We start from the raw sequence: 21,798 nt of genomic DNA, 5'->3' as shown, positions 1-21,798 counted from the left end.
CAGTGGTGCCTTGGTGGGAACAGCTGCAGGGCTCAGCATGCTCTGCTGCTCCGCCATCTCCGCCACTTCCCATCTAGCTGTGTCCAGCCCCACTTCTGCTTCTGGGTCCAGGGCCCAACCAGTTCGAGACCCCGCAGGGAACCGCTGCCAACTTCCCCAGGTCAGGCCACAGCAGCGGTTCCCTGCTGGGTCATGGAGTGGCAGGGCCCAGGGCCTGAAAGCAGATGTGGGACTGGAAGTGGCAGGGATGGGGGAGCAGCATAACATTGCAGCTTCGCTGGTGCTTCAACCTTGCAGCAAGGGAGAAGCTAGGCTGGAATGGCAGCATGGCCTCCCTGCTGCAGGAGAAGTGGGGGAGGGCGCTGAGCTGGAGCAGGTGAGTGAGGGGGTTAGGGGTACACGGTGTCAGTGGAAACAGTGAGTGAGCGGAGTGAGGGTGCGGTCTCGGGGTGAGTGGGGTGTATGTGGGGTCTCAGCAAGGCAGTGAGTGAGCAGTCTGGGGGTGTGGGGTTTTGGTGGATGGTGTGTGTGAGGGTGCTGGGTCTGAGCAGGGCAGTGGGTGAGGGGGTTGGGGGTGTGGGATCTCAGCAGGGTGGTGAGTGAGAGGGCTCCAACCTGATCTCCCCAGCTGAGACCCTGCAACTCCCAGCCTCCTCACTTACCACCCTGCCAAGACCTCATACCCTTAAACACCTCTCACGCATCCTCCACCAAGATCCCACATCCCAGGCTGCGCCTGCCCTCTCCTCCATGGAGAGACACCTACCTCCAAAGAGACGGGGGGAGAGATTGGTAAATGTAGTTCTCATAATCTCTGGCTGCAAAAGCCGCCAGAGCGAGGGGAGTAGGCAAGCGTAGCAAGCAGGGGGCACAGCTCCCTAGTCTCTTTAAACGTAGATATTTTCCCTTTCTGTCTCTGCTCATTAGAGGTGCAGAACTGGAAAAATGGACATGAATAGCTGCTATTGGTAATAAAGCCAGTCGATCAAACTGTATGTTGTTAGTTTTGTGGGGGATGTTTAAACAGGACCTCATTGTTAGAGCCATCTTCCATTTATTGATATTACACTGTACCCACCAACAGGAAATGTTAGAAATGTACCTTAGTATCTTTTATTTCTCCTATTAAGTCATAAAAACTGATAGTTGAGAGTCAAATTGTTGTATCCTTTTTCATTGAGCATCCAGTACTTCAGTTAATGAACTATTAACTATCTAGACTGCAACAGATGATAAAGCCATTTAAAGTTGAAAGAAAAATGGAACTGGAATTTAGTAAGTAATTCTTCATGGTTTTAGTGAGGTGAAATATCTATCTAGAAACAGTAACTTTTACCATAGTGCATTTAATGCTTGCGTAGTGCCAATGTGCAATATACAAGAGGAGGAATTACAAATCTGTGTCTCATGGTGGTTAAACTTGAGAAAATGTTTTAGTGCAGTGGTTCAAATGTCTCCTGTTGTGCCCTCTTCCATTTGTGGGGTCGGTCTTGCCTGCCACTCCTTTACAGCACAGCCTAGGCTTTTACAGAAGAGGGCTTAAGGTGGAGCTGGGGGCAGAACAGGGGATAGGCTTGGGGGCAGGGCACAGGGCAGAAAACGAGGGCAGAGTGAAGCAGGTTTGGAGCTGGCCTGGTGGGTGATCCCCCTCCTGGCCCCTTGAGGGGGCTAGCCTGGGCTCTACCATGCATACTCCACTTTCTCTGACATCCTCTACGGAACCACAAACTTTGTGTTCTTTTTTTCCCCCTTCTGTCATCTGAAAGTGTAGGTTATCCCGGGGCCGGTGCTTACTGTGCGCCATGCACCCGGGGCCGGCTCCGGCACCATGCGTACACCACGTGCCCGGGGCCTGGCCAGCCCCGAGCACTTTACGGGCGCACACAAATGCGGGCGCACACAGGCACTGTGTTGGGGACCACTGGTCTAGACAATGAAATGTCATTTCAAAATGCACAAGTACTCTGGAGATCTTTTCTTTATGCGCAGCATTGTTACTTTACAACTAGGAATAGTAGTGGGATCTATATAAGAACATAAAACCCTGTAAATATTTCTTTTGCTGGACACAACTCCAAAAAAATTCCTCTTTAGGTTTAAATATCAAGCTCTTACTTAAGCTTGTGAAATGCAATTGTAAAAAGTTCGCTTCAGAACTCTCAATGTAAAGGGGTACAATTTAATATCTGTTTTACTTCTGGCATTTAATTTATTAATCAAAGACTGCTATTAGTAGCAGTTGCTTATTTTTAACCAAGCTGTATGCAAGTTAGTAACTTTTGTTTAGAAGGACTAGTTTATCTAATCTTTCTAGAAAACATTTTATTTTGTACTAAAGATGATTGAGAAGTTAGTCATGTTTTCCCACCCATTGGACTTTGCTGTTTGTTATTATTTGTTAGCAATTCTTCACGCATTTGAATTACACAGAAGGTAAGGAAATGGCTAAGCATAGCTTTTTTATTTTGTTACTAATACTCGTGAGACAAAATAAAGCTGTTTTCATCAATGATTTTTCAGTCTTTATTCTATTTATAAGAACTGTTCAAGAAATTGTCTTGGGGTAAAAAATAAACATTGTAATACAAATTGAAACCATTTCTGAATTATATAATTACATTTCTGTTCATGTTTCTACCACAATTTTGGTAGATTTTTAAATACTCAGCAGTTTCCTTTTAGCTGTGCGTTCAAATTTTGGAATTGCCAAACCATAATATATCTATAGTCCATCTTGTTCACTATCTTCTTTCCGTAGGCTTAATGTAATGTATAAAATGGCCACGGTGCACTTCTCTGCAGTCTTAGACTATGGGTGGCAATTCTGACCTTCAGCTGGTGCCCTGGAGTATGAGAATTGATTACATTTGTCATTTTAAATTTATGCTATAGTTTAAGTGCAGATTCTAGTAATACTAGTGTCTCTAATCCATTTTAAAAATCTTACTTAAGTATTGAGTTCTATAAAGTTGTGACTGTCGAATTGCCATGGCTTTATATTACCATGTGACTCTTTAAGGCAAGAATTTTATGTAGAAGGGAAGTGTTCTATACAGTAAGAAATTATTTTTCTTCCTAGCCTATAGACTATACACCGTAGTTCCCCGACTAGTTAAATTCGTTGATGTACTGACCAACTGGTATGTTAGAATGAATCGCAGAAGGTTAAAGGTAGGTGTTATTTCTGTTGCTAACTTTTTACGTAGAGCATAATGTTGTTTGAATACATTAAATAATTCTTTCTCTGTGGATACTTTGAATAGGGTGAAAATGGAAATGATGACTGCATTATGGCCTTGGAAACCTTGTTCAGTGTTCTGTATGCAATGTGCAGACTTATGGTAAAGGTTTTACGTTCAACTCTAATTATTTAAAGTATTGAACTTAATTCCACTGCAAGTTGCCCATAGACTTAACAGACTAAGGCTGTTAAATTTAGATTAATCAGCTAATCAAATTGTTGATGTAATTTTCATCGACTGTTCAGTTAGTTGATAAGAACACCTCCTGGCAGGGCTCTTGTTACATTTCAAAGTTGGAAGCGATGCGGGGAGCACAGGACCAGCGTGGGAATCAAGCACTCCCCCGCTGGCCCCGTGCACCCTGCTTTTGAAATGTACAAGAGCCGCCCTGCCTCCACACTCTCTTGTATATGTCAAAAGCAAAGCGCGCATGCTGGGAGCATGGGGCCAATGGGGGACTTCTTGAGTCCTCCACTCACCCCCCTACTTCCACTGCGCTTCTGCTTCTGAATTGTAGCAAGAGCCCTGCTCGCGCTACATTGTAAAGGCGGAAGTGATGCCAGTTTCCTGCTGCACCCCACCCTCCCACCACAGCTTTTAAGCCAGCTCCCCTTAGCACTGGCTCCTGCTCCCCCCGCCCCTTTCTGCTCCTCTCTGATAGAGGTAGCAAGGGAGGGGGAAGTGACTAGTTGAGTTGACTATCCGATAAACATATGCTTATGCCATGGGATGGTCGACTAGTCACTTATATCCCCATAACAGACCAGCATCTGGAAGTGGGGAAGCCTGCTGCAGCAGTGTTAATTCTGTAGTATTGCATTTTCTCTGTATATTTACTTATACTAAGAATTGGTATTAGAAAAGGCAGATATCAACTGAGGCTATAAAGAGATTTCAGTAATAATGGGTTTAAATGCAAGAGGAAGGTGAACAGTTGGCATCAATATAATTTGTTCATCGTGGCCTATTCCTTGAATTAGTGTTATACTTTGTAGTGTTAAAACACAAAGTAAATATTATATTTTTGTAGAGCTGCCTATTGGACAGTACAGTCCTGTAACATAAAGGTTCCTGATTAATAGGAAAAAAGGAACAACTTGTGTTTTGATGATAATGAAGGTAATTGGTTGAAAATACAGAGGATACAATTCAGGAAGAGAAAACTCATACAAATAATATATAAAATATTGCAGGCACCTTATACTCCCTTTATCACTGAAATGATGTACCAAAATCTGAAGACTCTTATTGATCCGACCTCAGTTCAAGAAAAGAATACTGATAGCATTCACTATCTCATGCTTCCTCAAGTGAGGTAAGAAACAACTTCTGTTGGTGACAGTGGGCAGGGTTCTCTTTCCTGTAGTTACAGAGATAAGTTCTTTGTACTTTTTTTCACAGATTTAAACAAAGCAAAAATACCAGTCTTGGGTATTTACAGGCTTGTAAGGAACATATTTTTTGATACAAAGGATCCTTTTGTACCCCTTTTATCTTGCAGTTGTACTTTTTTTCCCAACACCTTTGTTTTCTGTTGGTAGGCAGAGTATGTAATCAAAGTGCATATGAAACTACTCAATTTCTGTACACTACTTTGCTTTTAGGAGAGTATTTCCCTTTAGTCTTTAAAACACTTGACATTGCTGAGGTGTGTTAACCTCACAGGACTGGTTGGTTTCGAGTGGTTCTCGGTAGCAGTATTAGGAGGAAAGGTATGAAGTTAGGCCTTTCCCTAGATCCAATTTCTCCCCTTCAGCTTCTTCCCCTCCCCTACCTCCTCCCCCTAGCTGGCCACAGACTTGGTTTTCTCTGAGAAGCAGTAGGGTTGTACAGCTTGATGGGGCTGGAGAAGAATGGGCACAGAGCTATAATATTCCCCACTTCTCATAGGCATGAAATGTCTCTTTCAAAATTGATGCTTAATTGAATGCTGCAATTCCTGCCTTCTACAAAAAGAGCTTTCAAGGATGGTAAAACCCCATGCCAGAGCATATTCATGTCTGAATGCATCTGGCCATAAATATTCCTCCATACTTGTCTGGTGTTAAATCTCCCTGGAATGGGCTCTGTAAAAAACTGTGAAAATGATTTCCACTTGCTAAGGGTCTGTGTTCATCATATGAAACCAAGGAGAGCACTTTACAAGAGGATATGTGGTAAGAAAGATACCTGCTCTGATAAGGAGCCTGAAACAAAAGACAGGACTATGCAGCACTTTAAAGACTAATAAGATGGTTTATTAGGTGATGAGCTTTCGTGGGCCAGACCGACTACCTCAGATCAAATTGTGGAAGAATTGTGGATTTTCTTCCACAATTTGATCTGAGGAAGTGGGTCTGGCCCATGAAAGCTCATCACCTAATAAGCCATCTTATTAGTCTTTAAAGTGCTGCATAGTCCTGTCTTTTGTTTCAGCAAGACTAGACTAATATGACTACATCTCTATTACTATTGATAAGGAGCCTGTCGCTGAATTTGTTTCTATTTTGGTTTGATCAGTGTCCTATAGATAAGGGATTCCAAAAAGAGTTTTCTTGGATCCCAGTTGGTCACATCAGTCAATCTCATCAGGTCACCCATTGTATCAGTCAGTCAAAGCATCAGGAGTCTACAACTTGTGAATGTTATGATGAAACTGTTTTTTCTTTAGCACCATGAAAGTGAGCCATGATACCCCCGTTCTAGAGTAAGCTGGTGCCATTTAGTGCAAATCCATGGCACCCGTAGATGGCACCAGCTTCCTCTAGAACAGGGGGTCCCATGGTATTGACGGCTCATTTTAATGATGCTAGAGGGAAAACTGAAGACGAGAAGAAAAGAGGTTCTTACCTGTTGTTGTACTACTGTTCAGCCTCACAGGAACGTGTTTGAGACCTCAGATGTCGGCTTGGGCCACCCAGAGTTTATACGTACTTAGGTTTTTCTTTTTGTCCTTTGTTGTCATAGAATCATAGAGCTGGAAGAGACCTCAGGAGGTCATTGAGTCCATCCCCCCTGCCCAAAGCAGGACCAATCCCAACTAAATCAACCCAGCCAGGGCTTTAAGCCAACACTTAAAAACCTCTAGGGATGGAGATTCCACCACCTCCTTAGGTAACCCATTCCAGTACCTCACCACCCTCCTAGGGAAATAGTATTTTTTCCCTAATATCCAACCTAGACCTCCACCACTGTAACTTGAGACCATTGCTCCTTCTTCTGCCATCCGTCACTACTGAGAACAGCCTCTCTCCATCCTCTTTGGAACTTCCCTTCAGGAAGTTGAAGGCTGCTATCACCTCCCTCCTCATTCTTCTCTTCTGCAGATTAAATAAGCCCAAATCCCTCAGCCTGTTCTCATAGGTCATGTGCTCCAGCCCCCTAATCATTTTGGTTGCCCTCCGCTGGACCCTCTGCAGTGTGTCCATGTCCTTTCTATAGTGGGGCCCCCAGAACTAGACACAATACTCCAGATGTGGCCTCATCAGAGCTGAATAAAGGGGAATAATCACGTCTCTAGATCTGCTGGCATTGCTCCTCCTAATGCAACCTAATATTTCATTAGTCTTCTTGGCCACAAGGGCACACTGTTGACTCATATCCAGCTTCTCATCCACTGTAACCCCCAGGTTCTTTTCTGCCAAACTGCAGAAAAGCCATTCAGTCCCCAGCCTGTAACAATGCTTGGGATTCTTCCGTCCCAAGTGCAGGACTGTACGCTTGTCCTTATTGAACCTCATCGGATTTCTTTTGGCCCAATCCTCTAATCTGTGTAGGTCACTCTGGACCCTATCTCTGCCCTCCAACGTATCTGCCGTCACTGACCGTGCAAGAGAGCTAACAGTTGTGTTTTATGCAATATACGTTAATCGTGGAAAGTATTCTTGCAAGAAATCTACTCAGACTCATTTAGCAATGCTCCTGATGGACTGCATTCTAGAAGTGCACTTTTCTATGGCACAGAATGTGAAACTGCTAAGTTTTCATTAGGAATGCCTTTGAGCTAGTGGTGTGTATGGACTAATAGAATTTAATTCAGTTACTCATGGCAACTTAATTTATGTAACTTATTGGATCCCATGTGCATTCCTGTTCCATTCTACTAATCATATAAAAGATAGATATGATTTCAAAACTAAAAGTAGCTAAAAATCTGGCAGTCTTATTTCCTTCACTAATGCCTTTTTTTCTCTTATGTCTAGACTACATTGTTTTTTCGAAAAAAATACTGCCCTTTTTTTCGAGAGAACTTCACCCACGTCCACATTGCAATCATGTTTTTTCAAAATTAAATTGAAAGAACACGGGATTTTTTTTGACATTGATAAACCTCAAATTATGAGGAAGAACGCTTTTTTTGAAAGAGCTCTTTTGGAAAAAAAATAAAATAAAAAGGGGGTGTGTGGACACATAATAGGGACATTTTTCTAAAGAGGAGGCCATCAAAAAAAGCGCATAGGTACTCTGATGGCCATTCTGTGAATAGCAATCAGAGCTTTCTTTTGAGAGTGCGTCCATGCAGTCTGGGCGCTCTCTTTCGAAAAAACAGATTGCTTTTTCAATCTGGTTTTGAGGTGTGGATGCTCTCTTTCAAAAGAGCTCTTTTGAAAAAGCGTCTTTCAAAAGAAGCTTGCAGTCTAGACATACCCTTAGTGTTTAAATTAAATTATATTAAATTAAATGTCATCTCTTTTTGAGGCAGTTGTGAACTATGTTTTTTTTGTGATGTATACTTTCACTGCATAGGCTTATGCAAAAAAGGTTGTATTGAAAATATAGGTTAAACTGATTGACATTTTCAGAATCGGACATGAATTTATTTGGCTTTTAAAACTGCATGTGTATTTGAGAATTAATTGGTTCTGTGACGCTTAAGTAGTATATTGATATATACAGTTAATGGCAATAGCTCTTAGTTTTTGAAGTCCACAAAAATGTGACTTCATTTTCCCTTTTGGGTCCTATTCAGATAGTGAATTAAGGAAATTCTGGTACCTTTCAAGAAAGCCAACAAGACACACGAAATTAAAACAGCTCTTTTACACATGCTTTAATCTGAATTCTGAGCTCTAGCAGTAACACTTATTTCCTGTTCTTTGTTTTAATTACACAAGTCTCTTTATATACCCTGGAAATTGAATAAATTAGTATTTATTGCAGAAACAGTTGAATATGAGTTTCTGTAATACACCTGTATTTCACTTTCAGTCAAATAAATAATAGATCTGTAAACTTTTTGACCATGAAATACTTAAATTATTAACAAAAAAAATCCCAGTAACAGGTCCTTTGTTTTCAGTTTACTGGGTTTTTTTTAACCAAAATATTTCTTTTATAAAAGCTGTTACGTGTTTTTTAATTTTTTTAACCTGCATTTTGGACCAGTTTCAGTACATGAAAATACTGATAAGAAAATCCAGGACATTATATTAAGTAGATATGTTTATTTTAATATCAAATGTAGAAGTGAGGCTGTCTGTTCAAATATGGCAGAGTAGTGGATGATATACATACACGTGCATGTGCATATATATTTCTACTATTAATGTGCAATTCATGAAATAACTGCATTAAATTGTTTTTACTTTCAGTACTTTTCTTCTCTCTCTCTCTCTCTCTCTCTCTCTTTCGGTTGCTTTTTTTTGTCTTCCCCCTTTAAAAAATAATAAAATAAATTAGGGGGATTTTGCACCAATTTTCACTGATTTTTAAGTATTTTATAATAAATAGATGAAATCCTGGGAAATTTTCAGACAAAGTACCGTAATAACAAAAAATGAAGGCCCTTATTTGTCTGTGTGCTAACTAGATTCTTCTCTGCCCAAAATAATAAACCACACATCATCTATGAACAATATTCTCACAATACAGTTTCACAATAATACTTTAAAGTCTTAGTGGAAAGTAAGTATTTCTTACTATGACCATTTACAAGTGAAAAATCATAAAACCTTTCATTGCAAGAAAGCACAAGTTTAAACTTTTAAAGTTCTTCACTGGAAACAGAAACTTAAATAATCAATGTTCACCCAAAAATTCCTGGTACTTGAGGAACAAATCATGAATCTTGCTCCTCCGATTCTTCTGTTTAGTAAATCTTTTAGACTGCTCTTTCTTCTTTGAGTGCTTGCTTATATCCATTCAAAGTAGGTATGTATACTCGCCACATGCACCGGTGTTAGAAGATTTTCCCTCAGCAGTATATGTACTCTAGTTCCCCCTTAAGTGGCACACACATGCTATGCTATATAGGGCACTGCTAGGCCTCCCTCCTCAGTTCCTTCTTGCTGCTATATGCTAACTGCAGTAGGCCCATGCCAGGTAATGATCCCCATGTGGACTGCCTTCACTGTTAGGAGAGCTTCACATCAGCAAGAAGTGTCTGATCTGCAGATCCCTCTAGCCTAGAACTATTAACGACAGGCTTCTCTTTTTTAAAAGCACTGTTTAATGGAGTCTGCTTTGGCTCCCCAAGACCACAGTTTGGACTTGTTGCTAAACACCAGCACTTTGGTGCAGTGTGCTCCGCCTGGGGCCATTAGCTGGCTGGTATCGGGCATCCTCTGATCCCGCCAATAATGTTCAGAAAGGTGAGCAAGGACAAGTCTCCTGGTCCTTGTAAAGAGAAGCATAAGCAAGTAGGGGATCCAAGGAGAGACCGTGGGCCGGATGAAGTGCAGGCTGAGCAGGCTAGGTCAGGTACCTTCCACACTGGAGGCATTGCAGTGGCCCAGGACTAGGGATGTAAAATCCTAGTTCAGCCATGGCCAACCCATGGCTCACAAGCCGCATGCGGCTCTCCCTCCCTCCCCCCCCAATCTGGTCAGTGCGGCTTGCAAAGCCACCCCCGTACCTCTGAGAGTGGCTCCCCTATGCTTACCAGGGCAGAGGAGCCATCTGGTGCTTCTTATATGGCACAGCTGGCAGGAGCCTGCTGAAGCCAAAAAGCATAGAAACGTGCTTCTTGTGCTTCTTAAAGGGGCAGGTCATCCTCCCCCCTCCCCCCTACAACTTTGCCCCAGCTCTTCACGCTGGATCCACTAATATCTTGGTTCTTCGTCCGGAATGGTTTGACCACCCCTGTCCTAGTTAACCAGTCAACTCCCGCTCCTGGCCTGTGTGCTGGGACGGGCGCTGCCACTGGCTCCCACCTCAATGCTATGACTGGCTGCTGCTGACTCCCAGCAAGGGGCTGTTCCCAGGGAAATGGGTTAACTGTTTTCCAGTAAGCATTAGCTGGTAATGGTGAGGCATACCAGGTTAACTGGTTAAGTAGTTGACCGTTTACATCCCTATCCAGACATTGTGTGTATGCTGGTACTGACAATGCCAATGGTAGCTGGTCCCTGCTACAGTGGGAAACCTCTGTTGGACCCTTGGTCACCTAGTGCTTGGCGCTCATGGTGTCCTGCGAGGTTGGAGAGAACTCCCCACAGCTTGGCTCACCGGCAGAAGAAAAGTCAAAGTGACACTTTGACCCAAGCATCTCTGAAGACTGGGCACATACCTACAGAGGCACGTGATTTCTGGAAGCTGAGGCACAAGAGACCCAGCCACTCACCGGGTTCATGCCACTGCTCGAGGGACAGATTTATGCAGGGATAGCACTGCTCTTCACACCGCTGCTATTCACTGACACTGTGCTACTCAGGACGTGAGTGCAGAGTTTCCAGGTCCCGGTTCTTGTGACAGCACTGTTTCTCTTGGTGGCAGTTGTCTTCTCAGTGTGGATCTAGAGACAGCTGTTGGCCCCCCAAGTTTCCAAGATTGCCCTCATCAGGGAGCTCCCAATACTGGATGGAGTGAAGTCCATGCTCACCATCCTGGTCATTGGCCAGTGTGAGGTCACTCAGCATCATGTCAGAACCATATTCTCTCCCTCTGGTGCAGTCCCTGGCATTGCATTTCAGGTCATCCCAGTTGACACTGCAAATGGCCTTCTCAGTGATGCCCAAGGACCCATTGGGGCTTTTCAGACCAACCCCAGGTCACTAACTCTGTGACAGGGCCATCAGAGGTGCCCCTGGCACTTAGGTGGTCAGACTGGCACCTATCCTATGGAGAATGAGAGGGAGGACCCACCCCTGGTGACAGAGGAAGGACATTCATCTCCACATGAAGTCATTGTGGCATCCCCTCTGGTGTTCCCCCAGGACTTCTTAAAAAAAGTGGCAGCAAATTTGGACGTCCAAGTGGAGGAATTGGAGAATTCCACAGACACCAGGTTTGGCGTATTGGGTCACGCCACCCGGCTAGGGTGGCATTGCCCCTACATAAGGGAGTCTCTAAGATAGCCTAGGCCCTGTAGCAAAGACCTTCCTTCCTACCTCCCATTTCAAAAAAAGCCAAGCACAAGTGCTTTGTCCTGGCCTAAGGACATAAGTAGTTGTACTCGCTCCCAGCACCCAACTGGGTCATGGTGGAAGTTTTCAGCCACCGAGAGAGGCAAGGTCAGCCCTCCATAACCATGAGCAATAAAGACTCGAAGTGATTTGGGTCTGTTTGGTCGAAACATTTATTCTTCTTCAAGTTTCCAGCTATGATCAGCAAATCATCCGGCCCTCATTGGCAGATATGACCTGAAAATGTGGCAGGCGATGGTGAAGTTTGACTCCTCACTACCTGAGGACCCTAGAAAAGAGTTCAGGGCTCTGTTGACATCGACAATTGGGGTAGTATTGCAAGTGGCCTCTGATGTGACAGCTCAGTTTCTGAAAGGTTTTAAGAGGCTTTTCCTAGAAGCCCGCAGCCCTTCTTCCTCAATAGGACCTTAATTTGGTTATCTCTAGGTTGACAGGGCTGCCCTTTGAGCTGATGGCCTCCTGCTCTCTCACTTCTTTCTGCTAAAGTCGCCTTTTTAGTGGCAATCACGTCAGCCAGAAGGGTGTCCAGACTTCGTGCTCCAACACTGGAACCCCCCATATTTATGTTTTTCAACGATAAGGTGCAGTTTAGACCTCATCCTGCCTTCCTACTCAGAGTGGTATCACCCTTCCATGTGAGTCAGGATATCTTCTGTCCAATCTTCTAGCTCAAGCCACATAAGTCCAGTGAGGAATGGTGCCTCTACCATTGTTAGGAGGGCACTTGCCTTTTACCTTGAGCAGATGAAGCCCTTTCATAAGGCCTCCCAGTTATTCATGGCTTACACCAAGCATATGAAGGGCCTTCCGGTGTCCTTGCAGAGAATTTCTAAGTGGATTACCTCCTGTATCAAGATGTTCTTTGACTTGGCAGGTTAGACAGACATCTGTCAGGGATGGCCTAAACGGTACTGGGTCCTGCCATGAGGGCAGGGGACTGGACTCGATGACCTCTCAAGATCCCTTCCCGTTCTAGTATTCTATGATTGGCAGGAGTTCAGTCACCCGCGCTGGTGTGGGCTCATTTTACCAGGATGCAGGCCTCTTCCTGTTCCAGTCAAAAATGTCTGCAAGGCCGCAACATGGTCTTCCATGCATATGTTGATGACACATTACTCTATCACTCAGCACGCCAGATAGTACACTTGGTTTGGCAGAGCTGTTTTGCTTGCTGCATGTCCTTAAATTCCTATCCACCTCCACAGATGGAGTCATCTACTGCAGTGGACAATGGACATGAACAAGTGCTCGAAGAAGAAAAGACAGTTACTTGTTTCCATAACTGGTGTTTTTTGAGATGTGCTACTCATGTCCATTCAACATTGCGCCCTCCCTTCCCCTCTGGCAGAGTTTCCAGCAAGAAGGAACTGAGGGAAGGAGGGGCCCAGCAGTGCCCTACATAACATGACATATGTGCACCACTCCCAGAGGTGCTGGAGCCTGTCCCCTATGGAAACTACTGAGGGAAAATCTCCCAGCACCAGTGCGTGTGGTGAGCAGACAGACCTACTTTACAAGGACATGAGCAACACATCTAGAAGAACATCAGTTACAGAAACAGGTAACTGTCTTGTTTTGCACCAAGAATGTTTTCACTTAATATTATATAATTAGTAATTTCACATCCACACTAAAATTTTCATTTGTTCACAGCTTTCCTGACACAAATCAATACCACAAAAGTAATAACTGTGCTTCAGTTGAAAATCTGTGCAATTTTGAGGGAGCCACCTGAATTACAGATACATTCAAACAATCAAATACGAAAAGAAAGAGCTGGCTTCACGCATAGAAGTGGTTATTTGTTTTTACATTTGAAACAAAATTTACTGTGTTCTTAACCTGAAAAATAAGCTGTCTGGAAACAGAGAGTTGGGGAGGGGAGGTGTTGCTTGCTATCAAGCCACAAAAAAAGCAACAGGTTTGAAATACATGCACTTTCTTGCAATATGGATGTGGCCCATCATCATCTTATAACCCTCTCATTCAAGATAGATAATTAATTGAGATCCCACTCGTTCACTGTGTGGGGATATTTCAATAGCACTGTAACTATTTCATTTGTTATGTATTTTTGGATTTTCCATTATGTTATAAATATAAATTTTTCTCCTCAATGGATACTTGTAAATGGATAGAGCACATAGCTATTTTTACATTAGTCTTCTGAAAGCTATTAATGACAGCTAAGAATAATGCTTACACACACACACACACACACACACACACACACACACACACACACACACACACACACACACTCTCTCTCTCTTTCTCTTTCTTTCTCTTTCTCTTTCTTTCTCTTTCTCTCTCTCTTTCTCTCTCTCTTTCTCTCTCTCTCTCGTTGTTTTTTAGCATTGCCAGTAAATGGATATGACCAAATCTGTTCTGGGAAATTTTTGACAGATGTGACGATATGCTAAAGGCCCACTTAATTAAATCTAAAGAGATGAAAACATTAAATTGTTTCTTTCTAATCTAGGGAGGATCTGATTGACAAAAAAATTGAAAATGCAGTTTCCTGGATGCAATCTGTTATTGAGCTTGGCCGGGTAATCCGAGACAGAAAAACCATTCCAGTAAAGGTCAGAAGCTCTTAATATCTCTTAGATCAATATTCCATGAACCTATAGCAGTTCTGTAACTTCTGGAGAAGGGGGGGAGTGAATGATTAAATCTGTGCTAGCAAGCAAAATTAAACAGAAATTTCGTTTAAAATGTCCAATATAATATTTTCTGTACCCTTTTATTTCCTTTTTCAAACTGAACCTCTATTGATTTTTGTTTCAGTATCCACTGAAAGAAGTAGTAGTTATCCATCAGGACCCAGAGGCTTTGGAAAACATCAGGTCTTTGGAAAAGTATATACTTGAGGTAAGGACATAATCAACAGAACAGATAATTGGAGTTTTACTGTGCAAGTTAGATTCAGAGAAAGTCTTCTATATCATAGCTACAGGGTAGATTTATCTTATTTAACTGAAGCTCAGTAAGTTACATATATTGCTGTGTTGGTCCACATTCCATCGTTTGTCACTATGCAGCTATCTCAATCAAATAAATGGGAGCTGAGTGCAAAGGGCGGAGCTAAGTGCAAAGGGTAATAAATCTACAGGCCACATTAAGAGAAACACTTAATTTCTGAAATGTCTAGCAACATCACATGACTTTGTTAATATCCAGTCATTCAGAGAACTTTAGAAATATAGTACTTTATGATCAGTGTGAGGCAGAAACATAGTTTGAAATGTAGCATTCTAAACCACTCAGGATTGCCAAAGTATATTATAGGCCAAATCTTGGAGGTGAAATTGTAGGAGTAATCATTATTAATCAGTAAATAATTCAGGGATATGAAATTACAATGACTAAAGTAAAAACTGAAGGGTTAAGAAAGTATGCAGATCCATAGCTTAGTTAGATGGAAATTTCTGTGAAAAGTCAGAGTAAAAAAACAATTGAGCGTGTTCCCAGTGTTCTCAAAGTTTAACCTGTTTTTCCAAAGTTTTGTAAAAAATAAATGTCAAATGGGTAAGATTTTTATGGTCTATATAATTTCTTGCAATTATCTTGAGCATCCCCTGTGATACGGCTTTGTAGAACTCTCTCTTTAATGTGGATCCATTAGAGAAAATGCACTCTGCCCTACTTTAATACTTTACAAGGATAAAAACCCTGCCATTCAAAATAAATCTTTTTTTGGTATTTGACATACTTGAGTTGACTGTCAAATTGCCTGGGCATTCTGCTTTTAGCAGTCATCTAAAACTTAGTACTTTCAAGGCAAGCTTTTAATCTATACAAAATTCAAATAGGGTAGAGAAAAAAACTGACTGCTTTTTATTTTTAAGCTCTGTGCAGCTATTGGTATCTTCATGTGCAAATATTCAGGGTTCTAGATCCAAAATTTATATCTGCAAAAATGAGCTTCAGATATCCACATCTACATCTCCAGATGTATATTAATTTGTCCCTATATCAGAATTGTGCTGTGTAAATCTTAGTCTTGCGGATTGATACCAAAACCCAATATTTGTTTTGCTAGTTCTGGAAAATGTTCAAGTTAGTTCCTAAAAAGAAGAGTACAGAGCTACAGATATCCATGAACTTAACCAATTTGATTTGATGTGATGCATTTTGATTATACTTCTCAGCTTTGTTCATCAAACTTGATTATGTAAAAAGAGTATTTGTAGCTTATTTTATTTTATTCTGGCACTAATGCCCTAAACGATTTTTGATAACTTTGATAAAGTGGGATTTCTCTTGAGGATTTTCTCTGTGACATCATAATGTAAGCTATTAATGCAAGTGCTGACACAAACTGAGATGTTAAAACCATATTTGTCAGAACAACTTTCTGCAGACAGCTGTATTTTCAAGTGACTTGCTTTGTGAGCTGCAATCTTTGATTCTTTATTATGAAAATAAAACATTGTTTTAAACAAATGAAACTTAAGACCAACAGCAGGGCTGTTTAGACTAGGAGATTGTTCCCTTTCCAAAAATGGCTTACAAGCTAGTGCAGAAAGGACCAACATCAAGATCATAAGAGAAACAAGTATTAATCAAGCTTTTAGTAATGGATTTGTCTTGTCAGCACTAGCAGGTAAGCCATTTTCAGCACTGGTGTGAGGAACCTGCTGCCAAACCCCTTTCAGTGTTCTAACAATGTTTTACAATTTTGAAATCCATCAGTTAATGAGCAGGGATGTTTGAGCCTGTGTATCGTAGTTTTATACCCCAAAAGAGAAATGTGCAACTCTTCACCCTGTATATTAAACTGGAATATATATTCCATATGGGCCATATCCAGGATCTCCCATGGTTCCATATTAATTGTGATGTCACAGCATAGTTCATGATGGAGTATTAGCTTTGAAGAGGAGTTGGCTAGTTAAAACTGAAATGGATATTATTGTTTTTAAAAAAATCTTTGTGTTATATGCTGATTACTAATCTTATCTTGGGTATTGGGAAAATTTAGTCCACATAGAAGTGCAGGTCTGAAAGGGACTGCAAAGTCCTCAACTTCAGCCTCCTGTCCTAGGGTAGGACTAAGTCCACGGGTCCTAGACCATCCCTGATGGGTGTTTGTCTGATCTGTCCTTGATGATGGGGATGTCGCTCACACTGCTTTCGAAGCCTGTTCCAGAACTTAACTACCCTTACAGCTAGAAAGGTTTTCCTAATATCTAATCTAAACCCACCTTCTTGAAGATTAAGCTCATTACTGTTTGTTCTACCTCCAGTGGACAAGGGCAACTGTCCATCACTCTTCTCTTTATAATGACCCATAGTATATTTGAAGATGGTCATTAGGTCCCCTCTCAATCTTCTTTTCTCAGGACTTGTCCAATTTTTAAACTTTTCCTCATAGTTCAGATTTTCTAAAACATCTCTTGTGTTTATTGCTGCCTTCTGGATTCTCCAGTTTAGCCACATGTTTACTGAAGTGGAGTGCCCACAACAGGACACAGTTTTTCAGCTGAGGCCCCACCATTGCCAAGTGGAGTGGGATGATTGCTTCCCTGTCTTGCATACAACATTCCTGCTAATAGGTTCTAAAATAGTAACCATTGTTGTAGCTCATCATATTGACTCACATTCAGTTTGTGATTTGCTATAACCTACTACAATGTCATCCTGTTGCTTTGAGACCAAAGCTTCAATGTATTAAGGTCAATTTGAATACTAATCTTTTCCTCCAAATGTGCATGCAACACCTCCCGGCTTGGAGTCATCCGCAGATTTTATAAGCATACTCTTCACTTGATTATACAAGACAGTCATGAAAATATTGACTAGTATCGGATTCAGGACTGATCCTTGTGGGAGTTCCCTAAACATGCCCTCCCAGTTTTGACAGCAAACCATTAAGAACCACTTTTGAGAACAGTCTAAATCAGCTTAAAGCAAGCCTTATAGTCATTTCATCTGGACCACATTTCCCTGGTTTGCTTATGAGAATTTCATGAAAGACTGTCTCAGAATCTTTACTAAAATCTAGATATATCAAATCTGTGCATCCATACTATCCACTAGGCCAGGTAACCCTCTCAAAAAAGGAAATAGGGTTGGATTGGATGATTTATTTTGACTTTTCCTTGTTGACTGTTTCTTATAACCCTATGATCATGTAGGGTTCTTACAAACTGATTGTATAATAAATTCTTCAAGTATCTTTCTAGGTATCAGAGTTGGGCTGGCAGGCCTGTATTTCCCAAAGTTGTCTTTGTTCACGCTTTTAGAGATAGTTACTATGTTTGCCCTTCTCCAGTCCTCTGGGACCTCACAATTGATAAAAGATTTTGTAAACTAACACAGTTAAAAAAACAAAACACCAAGATGAATTCATAGTTCATCAATGGCTATTAGCCAGGATGGGTGCAGATGGTGTCCCTGACCTCTGTTTTCCTGGAGCTGGGAATGGGTGTAGGGATGGATCACTTGATGGATCACCTGTTCTGTTCATTCTCTCTGAAGCATCTGACATTGGCCACTGTCAGATGACAGGATACTGGGCTAGATGGACCTTTGGTCTGACCCAGTCTGTCATTATATCCTCCTTAAGTTCTTGAAGGTAATTGCAAGCACTTCTGGGATTACTTAAGGAACTAGCTGAAGCACCCTAGGATGAATTTCTTCAGTCCTTGCAGTTGCATGGAAGTTTGTAACAAAGGTAATCTAATTGACAAAAGAAAGGGTATCGGTTGTATTATTACTTGAGGAAATCATATTGGTTAATTCATGATACAGAATTTGAGGTTAAATATGCTTAACTAAATGAAAAATGACATACAATTTTATCTGATTTTTTTTAAAAAGTCAGTTTCTATAGGTGCATTAGCAGCTTTTGCCACATGGAGGAAGAAGTAAAATGCTTTGTAAATACTCATTTGATATGCACCCTTTCAAAAAAGAAGTTCATGTTTGGCTAACTCTAGCTATAAGATGTAAGATGTACACAGAGCTATTACCTGAAATGACAGCATACAGCCATAATTTAAAGGACAGTACTGAAAATCAAGTCCATTATGGGGCTGAATACTAGCTAATAAAGGTTTAATGTCGGCAAAACCCATAGCCATTTTTTCTGTCTCAGTTCATGCTGCCAAAATGTCTTGTTTCAGACAGATTGCTTCACTTCCAAGAAACATTTGATTTAATTTAATTAACAGTTTTTATATGAACACTTCAGATTCTGCCCCAGCAGTGAAAAAAATAGGTTTTAACACAACAACATCTGTTTTTAAAAAGTTGGCTTTCATGAGTCATGTGAAAACTTTCAGGAGAAATCTAACTTTTTAAATGTCATGAAGGGTTAAACACTGAGGAGGACAAAAATGATCTTTTAGTCATTTTATTAAACAAATAAATTATATGAATTATTATTGCATAAATTAAAAATATAAATGAAGGCTGAGATTAATCCATTTTGAAAGGACCTATGCCAGCTCACTATTGAGATTCTGGGGAGAAAAACTGAATCTAAGTGTTTAGGTCAAAGATAATGTAAATGAAATACATATTACCCTCACAATATGTTTAATAAACGATGGTGCCAAATTAGAGTGCAGAGAGAAATTTTAATGAAATGCAATGGGAAATTTCAGTTGCGTTTGTGCTATTTTCCTGGTAAATTACATGCTTTAGTTAATAATTTATTTTGCTGTAAGTTACTTAAATTTACTTTAAACCAATACATTTTTGAAAATCAGAGCTTTTATTTTTTTACTTTGTATGCTAGAGATTGTTGAAGTGTTGAGATGTGCAGGTGAACAAGCCTATAAGAGAAACCCTTGCCCTAGGATCGATCCCTGCAACAAACCCCATTGCCATCTTTGTCCACATATTTGCCCTACAGACACCAGCATAGGACCTAAGAACATCAACCATACCATGAAAGGCTCATTCACCTACACATTTACTCATATGATAAATGCCAGCAATGCACCTCTGCCATGTACATTGGACTAACCGACCTGTCTCTATGCAACAGAATAAATGGATACAAATCAGATAGCAAGAATGCTAACCTACAAAAACCAGTGGCAGAACATTATAACCTCGCTGGACACAGTTACAGACTTCAAAGTTGCCATCCTCAAGTAAAAGATTTCAAAAACAGGCTGCAGTGTGAAACTACTGCACTGGAATTCATAGGCAAATTTGACACCACAAGAATGCACCTGAATACAGATTCAGAATCTCTCACTCATTACCATAAATAATTTTCCACTTTAGGTAGTCTCACCTGCTTACCCACCTGTATCCTAATTTAATTATCTCTGATGTAACTCTCCCATCTCTGGTGTCAAGTATCAGAGGGGTAGCCGTGTTAGTCTGAATCTGCAAAAGCGGCGAGGAGTCCTGTGGCACCTTATAGACTAACCAAAGTGTTAGTCTTTGCCTATGAAAGCTTATGCTCCAACACTTTGGATAGTCTATAAGGTGCCACAGGACTCCTTGCTGCTTCTCCCATCTCTGTATCCCTACTATGTTTCCTTTGTCTTTTACTTCATACATGTGATGAAGGGAGTTGCAGCTTATGCCACAAAACAATTGTTAGCCTTTAAGGTGCCAGCAGACTCCTTGTTTTTGCTAAAACAGATTAACACAGCCACCCCGGAAACCTGTCCTATTGTAATACGTTATAGTGTATGGGTATCATTGTAACTATACAGATATAATTGCACACAGGTGTAAACCTTAATTTCTATATTGAGACACTGTTTTTTCTAATCCAAAGTGTTGAGAATGCACTTGCAACTCTTTGATTTTTATAATTGTGCTAGTGTTATCACTAACACTGTATGAAGAAAATTAGTTTTTAATCTGATTATTCTTCAATGTTAATTAGCTAGTATGGCTAGATTTTGTATTTACATTGTTAAAACTCATTGTAAAAATGCTATATAAACTTGAGCTATGTCTTGTTATGTTTGTCGTTTGTCACTTTCCATGTGGGGTTGTGTCTAACAGCACAACGTTAAAACTTAATTGCCCCTGAAACATTGAATTCCTGTTCAGTTTTCTTTTTTAAGCGAGTTTGTGGAATGGGATAGTGGATTAAATGGGTGTTCTTCTGAGTTCTCTTCAACAAGACTTTCTTAACAACGAGTAGTCCTGTGGCACCTTAGAGACAAACAAAAATATATATAATATAGTATCAAAAGCTTTCGTGGGTAAAACCAACTTCATCAGATGAGCTACAGCCCAGACTGTGGATTGTTCTGTCTCCAGGGCTACAAACTGGCTTCCTTCCTTAAGCCATCCTCTCCTTCACTCTCCCTCCTGCTTGACTATTGAAGTCCTCTTCTGAGCAGATGATCCATGTGGCACATGTTCTACAGTTGCAGAAGATGGGGCCCTTTTGACTCAGTACTGCTCTTTCACTCCCTTCATCTCTGTGTAAAGTCTGTCATGTTGTTGGCTCCTTAGTATCGAGGCTGTTCAATCAGAGAGGACCTCGGAACACAGTGTTAAAAGAGATAAGGGATTGTTCTTCAGTTGGTGGAGAAGGTGGTTCCAGTCCAGGAATTGACTCTGGTCACTTTACGTTTGTTTTCCAGTGCCAGGTGGCACTTAACCCAGATGCTTCTACCCTGGGGAAACTCACGTGTGGGGGAATCCCCTAGTGACCTAGAGGTGCTGTGAAGTCTGCTTCATCCTTGCAGTTCTTTTGTTTGTTTTGTTTTTTGGTGTCTTTCCCTCTTGTGTCTAGACATGGTGTACTGCATCTACATGAAAGCAGTGGAATCCATGATTTTGGCTCACCGCGATGGCAGCTCTCACTATGCCTCTTGGTGGTAGTAATAATTCTTTCCTTTAGTTGTGCAGTTAATTTTGATTTTCAGTGTCCTGGAATATAGGGAAAGCTTCAGAAGGCCTAAAACTGTTCTTATTTTGGGCAATCCTCTAAGTCAGGGAAGATCATTTTTGTCCATGCAGTCCCCAGCTATTCCTTTGGGTGTGTCATGCCAGCCAAGGTGCCGCAGGACTACTCATGATTTTTAAAATTACAGACTAACATGGCTACCCCCTAAAACTAACATGGGCATGAGTCTGTGGTGTGAAGGGATTATTTTGCTATCATGCCCCCAATCTATTTCATCTCACAGTCCTTTTGTACTGGCATGGGTGGTGTTTACATATAGTTGCAAAATTTATATAAAATATATTGCTTATTAAATAGAATCACCTAATGCAAT

General features: G+C 41.1%; 1 protein-coding gene across 4 annotated transcripts in view; it reads left to right on the top strand.

Moving 5' to 3' along the window:
- The window catches only part of IARS1 (isoleucyl-tRNA synthetase 1), a 215,518-nt gene that overhangs the window by 154,599 nt on the left and 39,121 nt on the right, over window positions 1-21,798 (top strand). For all 4 annotated transcript variants that reach the window (XM_075939705.1, XM_075939706.1, XM_075939707.1 and 1 more), the window contains 5 exons: window positions 3,080-3,171; window positions 3,264-3,341; window positions 4,436-4,557; window positions 14,067-14,169; window positions 14,375-14,458. In XM_075939705.1, the coding sequence (XP_075795820.1) occupies window positions 3,080-3,171; window positions 3,264-3,341; window positions 4,436-4,557; window positions 14,067-14,169; window positions 14,375-14,458 (479 nt within the window). The remainder of the gene's footprint in view (window positions 1-3,079; window positions 3,172-3,263; window positions 3,342-4,435; window positions 4,558-14,066; window positions 14,170-14,374; window positions 14,459-21,798) is intronic.

The sequence above is a fragment of the Pelodiscus sinensis genome, chromosome 11 (assembly GCF_049634645.1).
Source record: "Pelodiscus sinensis isolate JC-2024 chromosome 11, ASM4963464v1, whole genome shotgun sequence".
NCBI lineage: Eukaryota > Metazoa > Chordata > Testudines > Trionychidae > Pelodiscus > Pelodiscus sinensis.
This window is presented reverse-complemented; position numbering and strand designations above follow the sequence as displayed.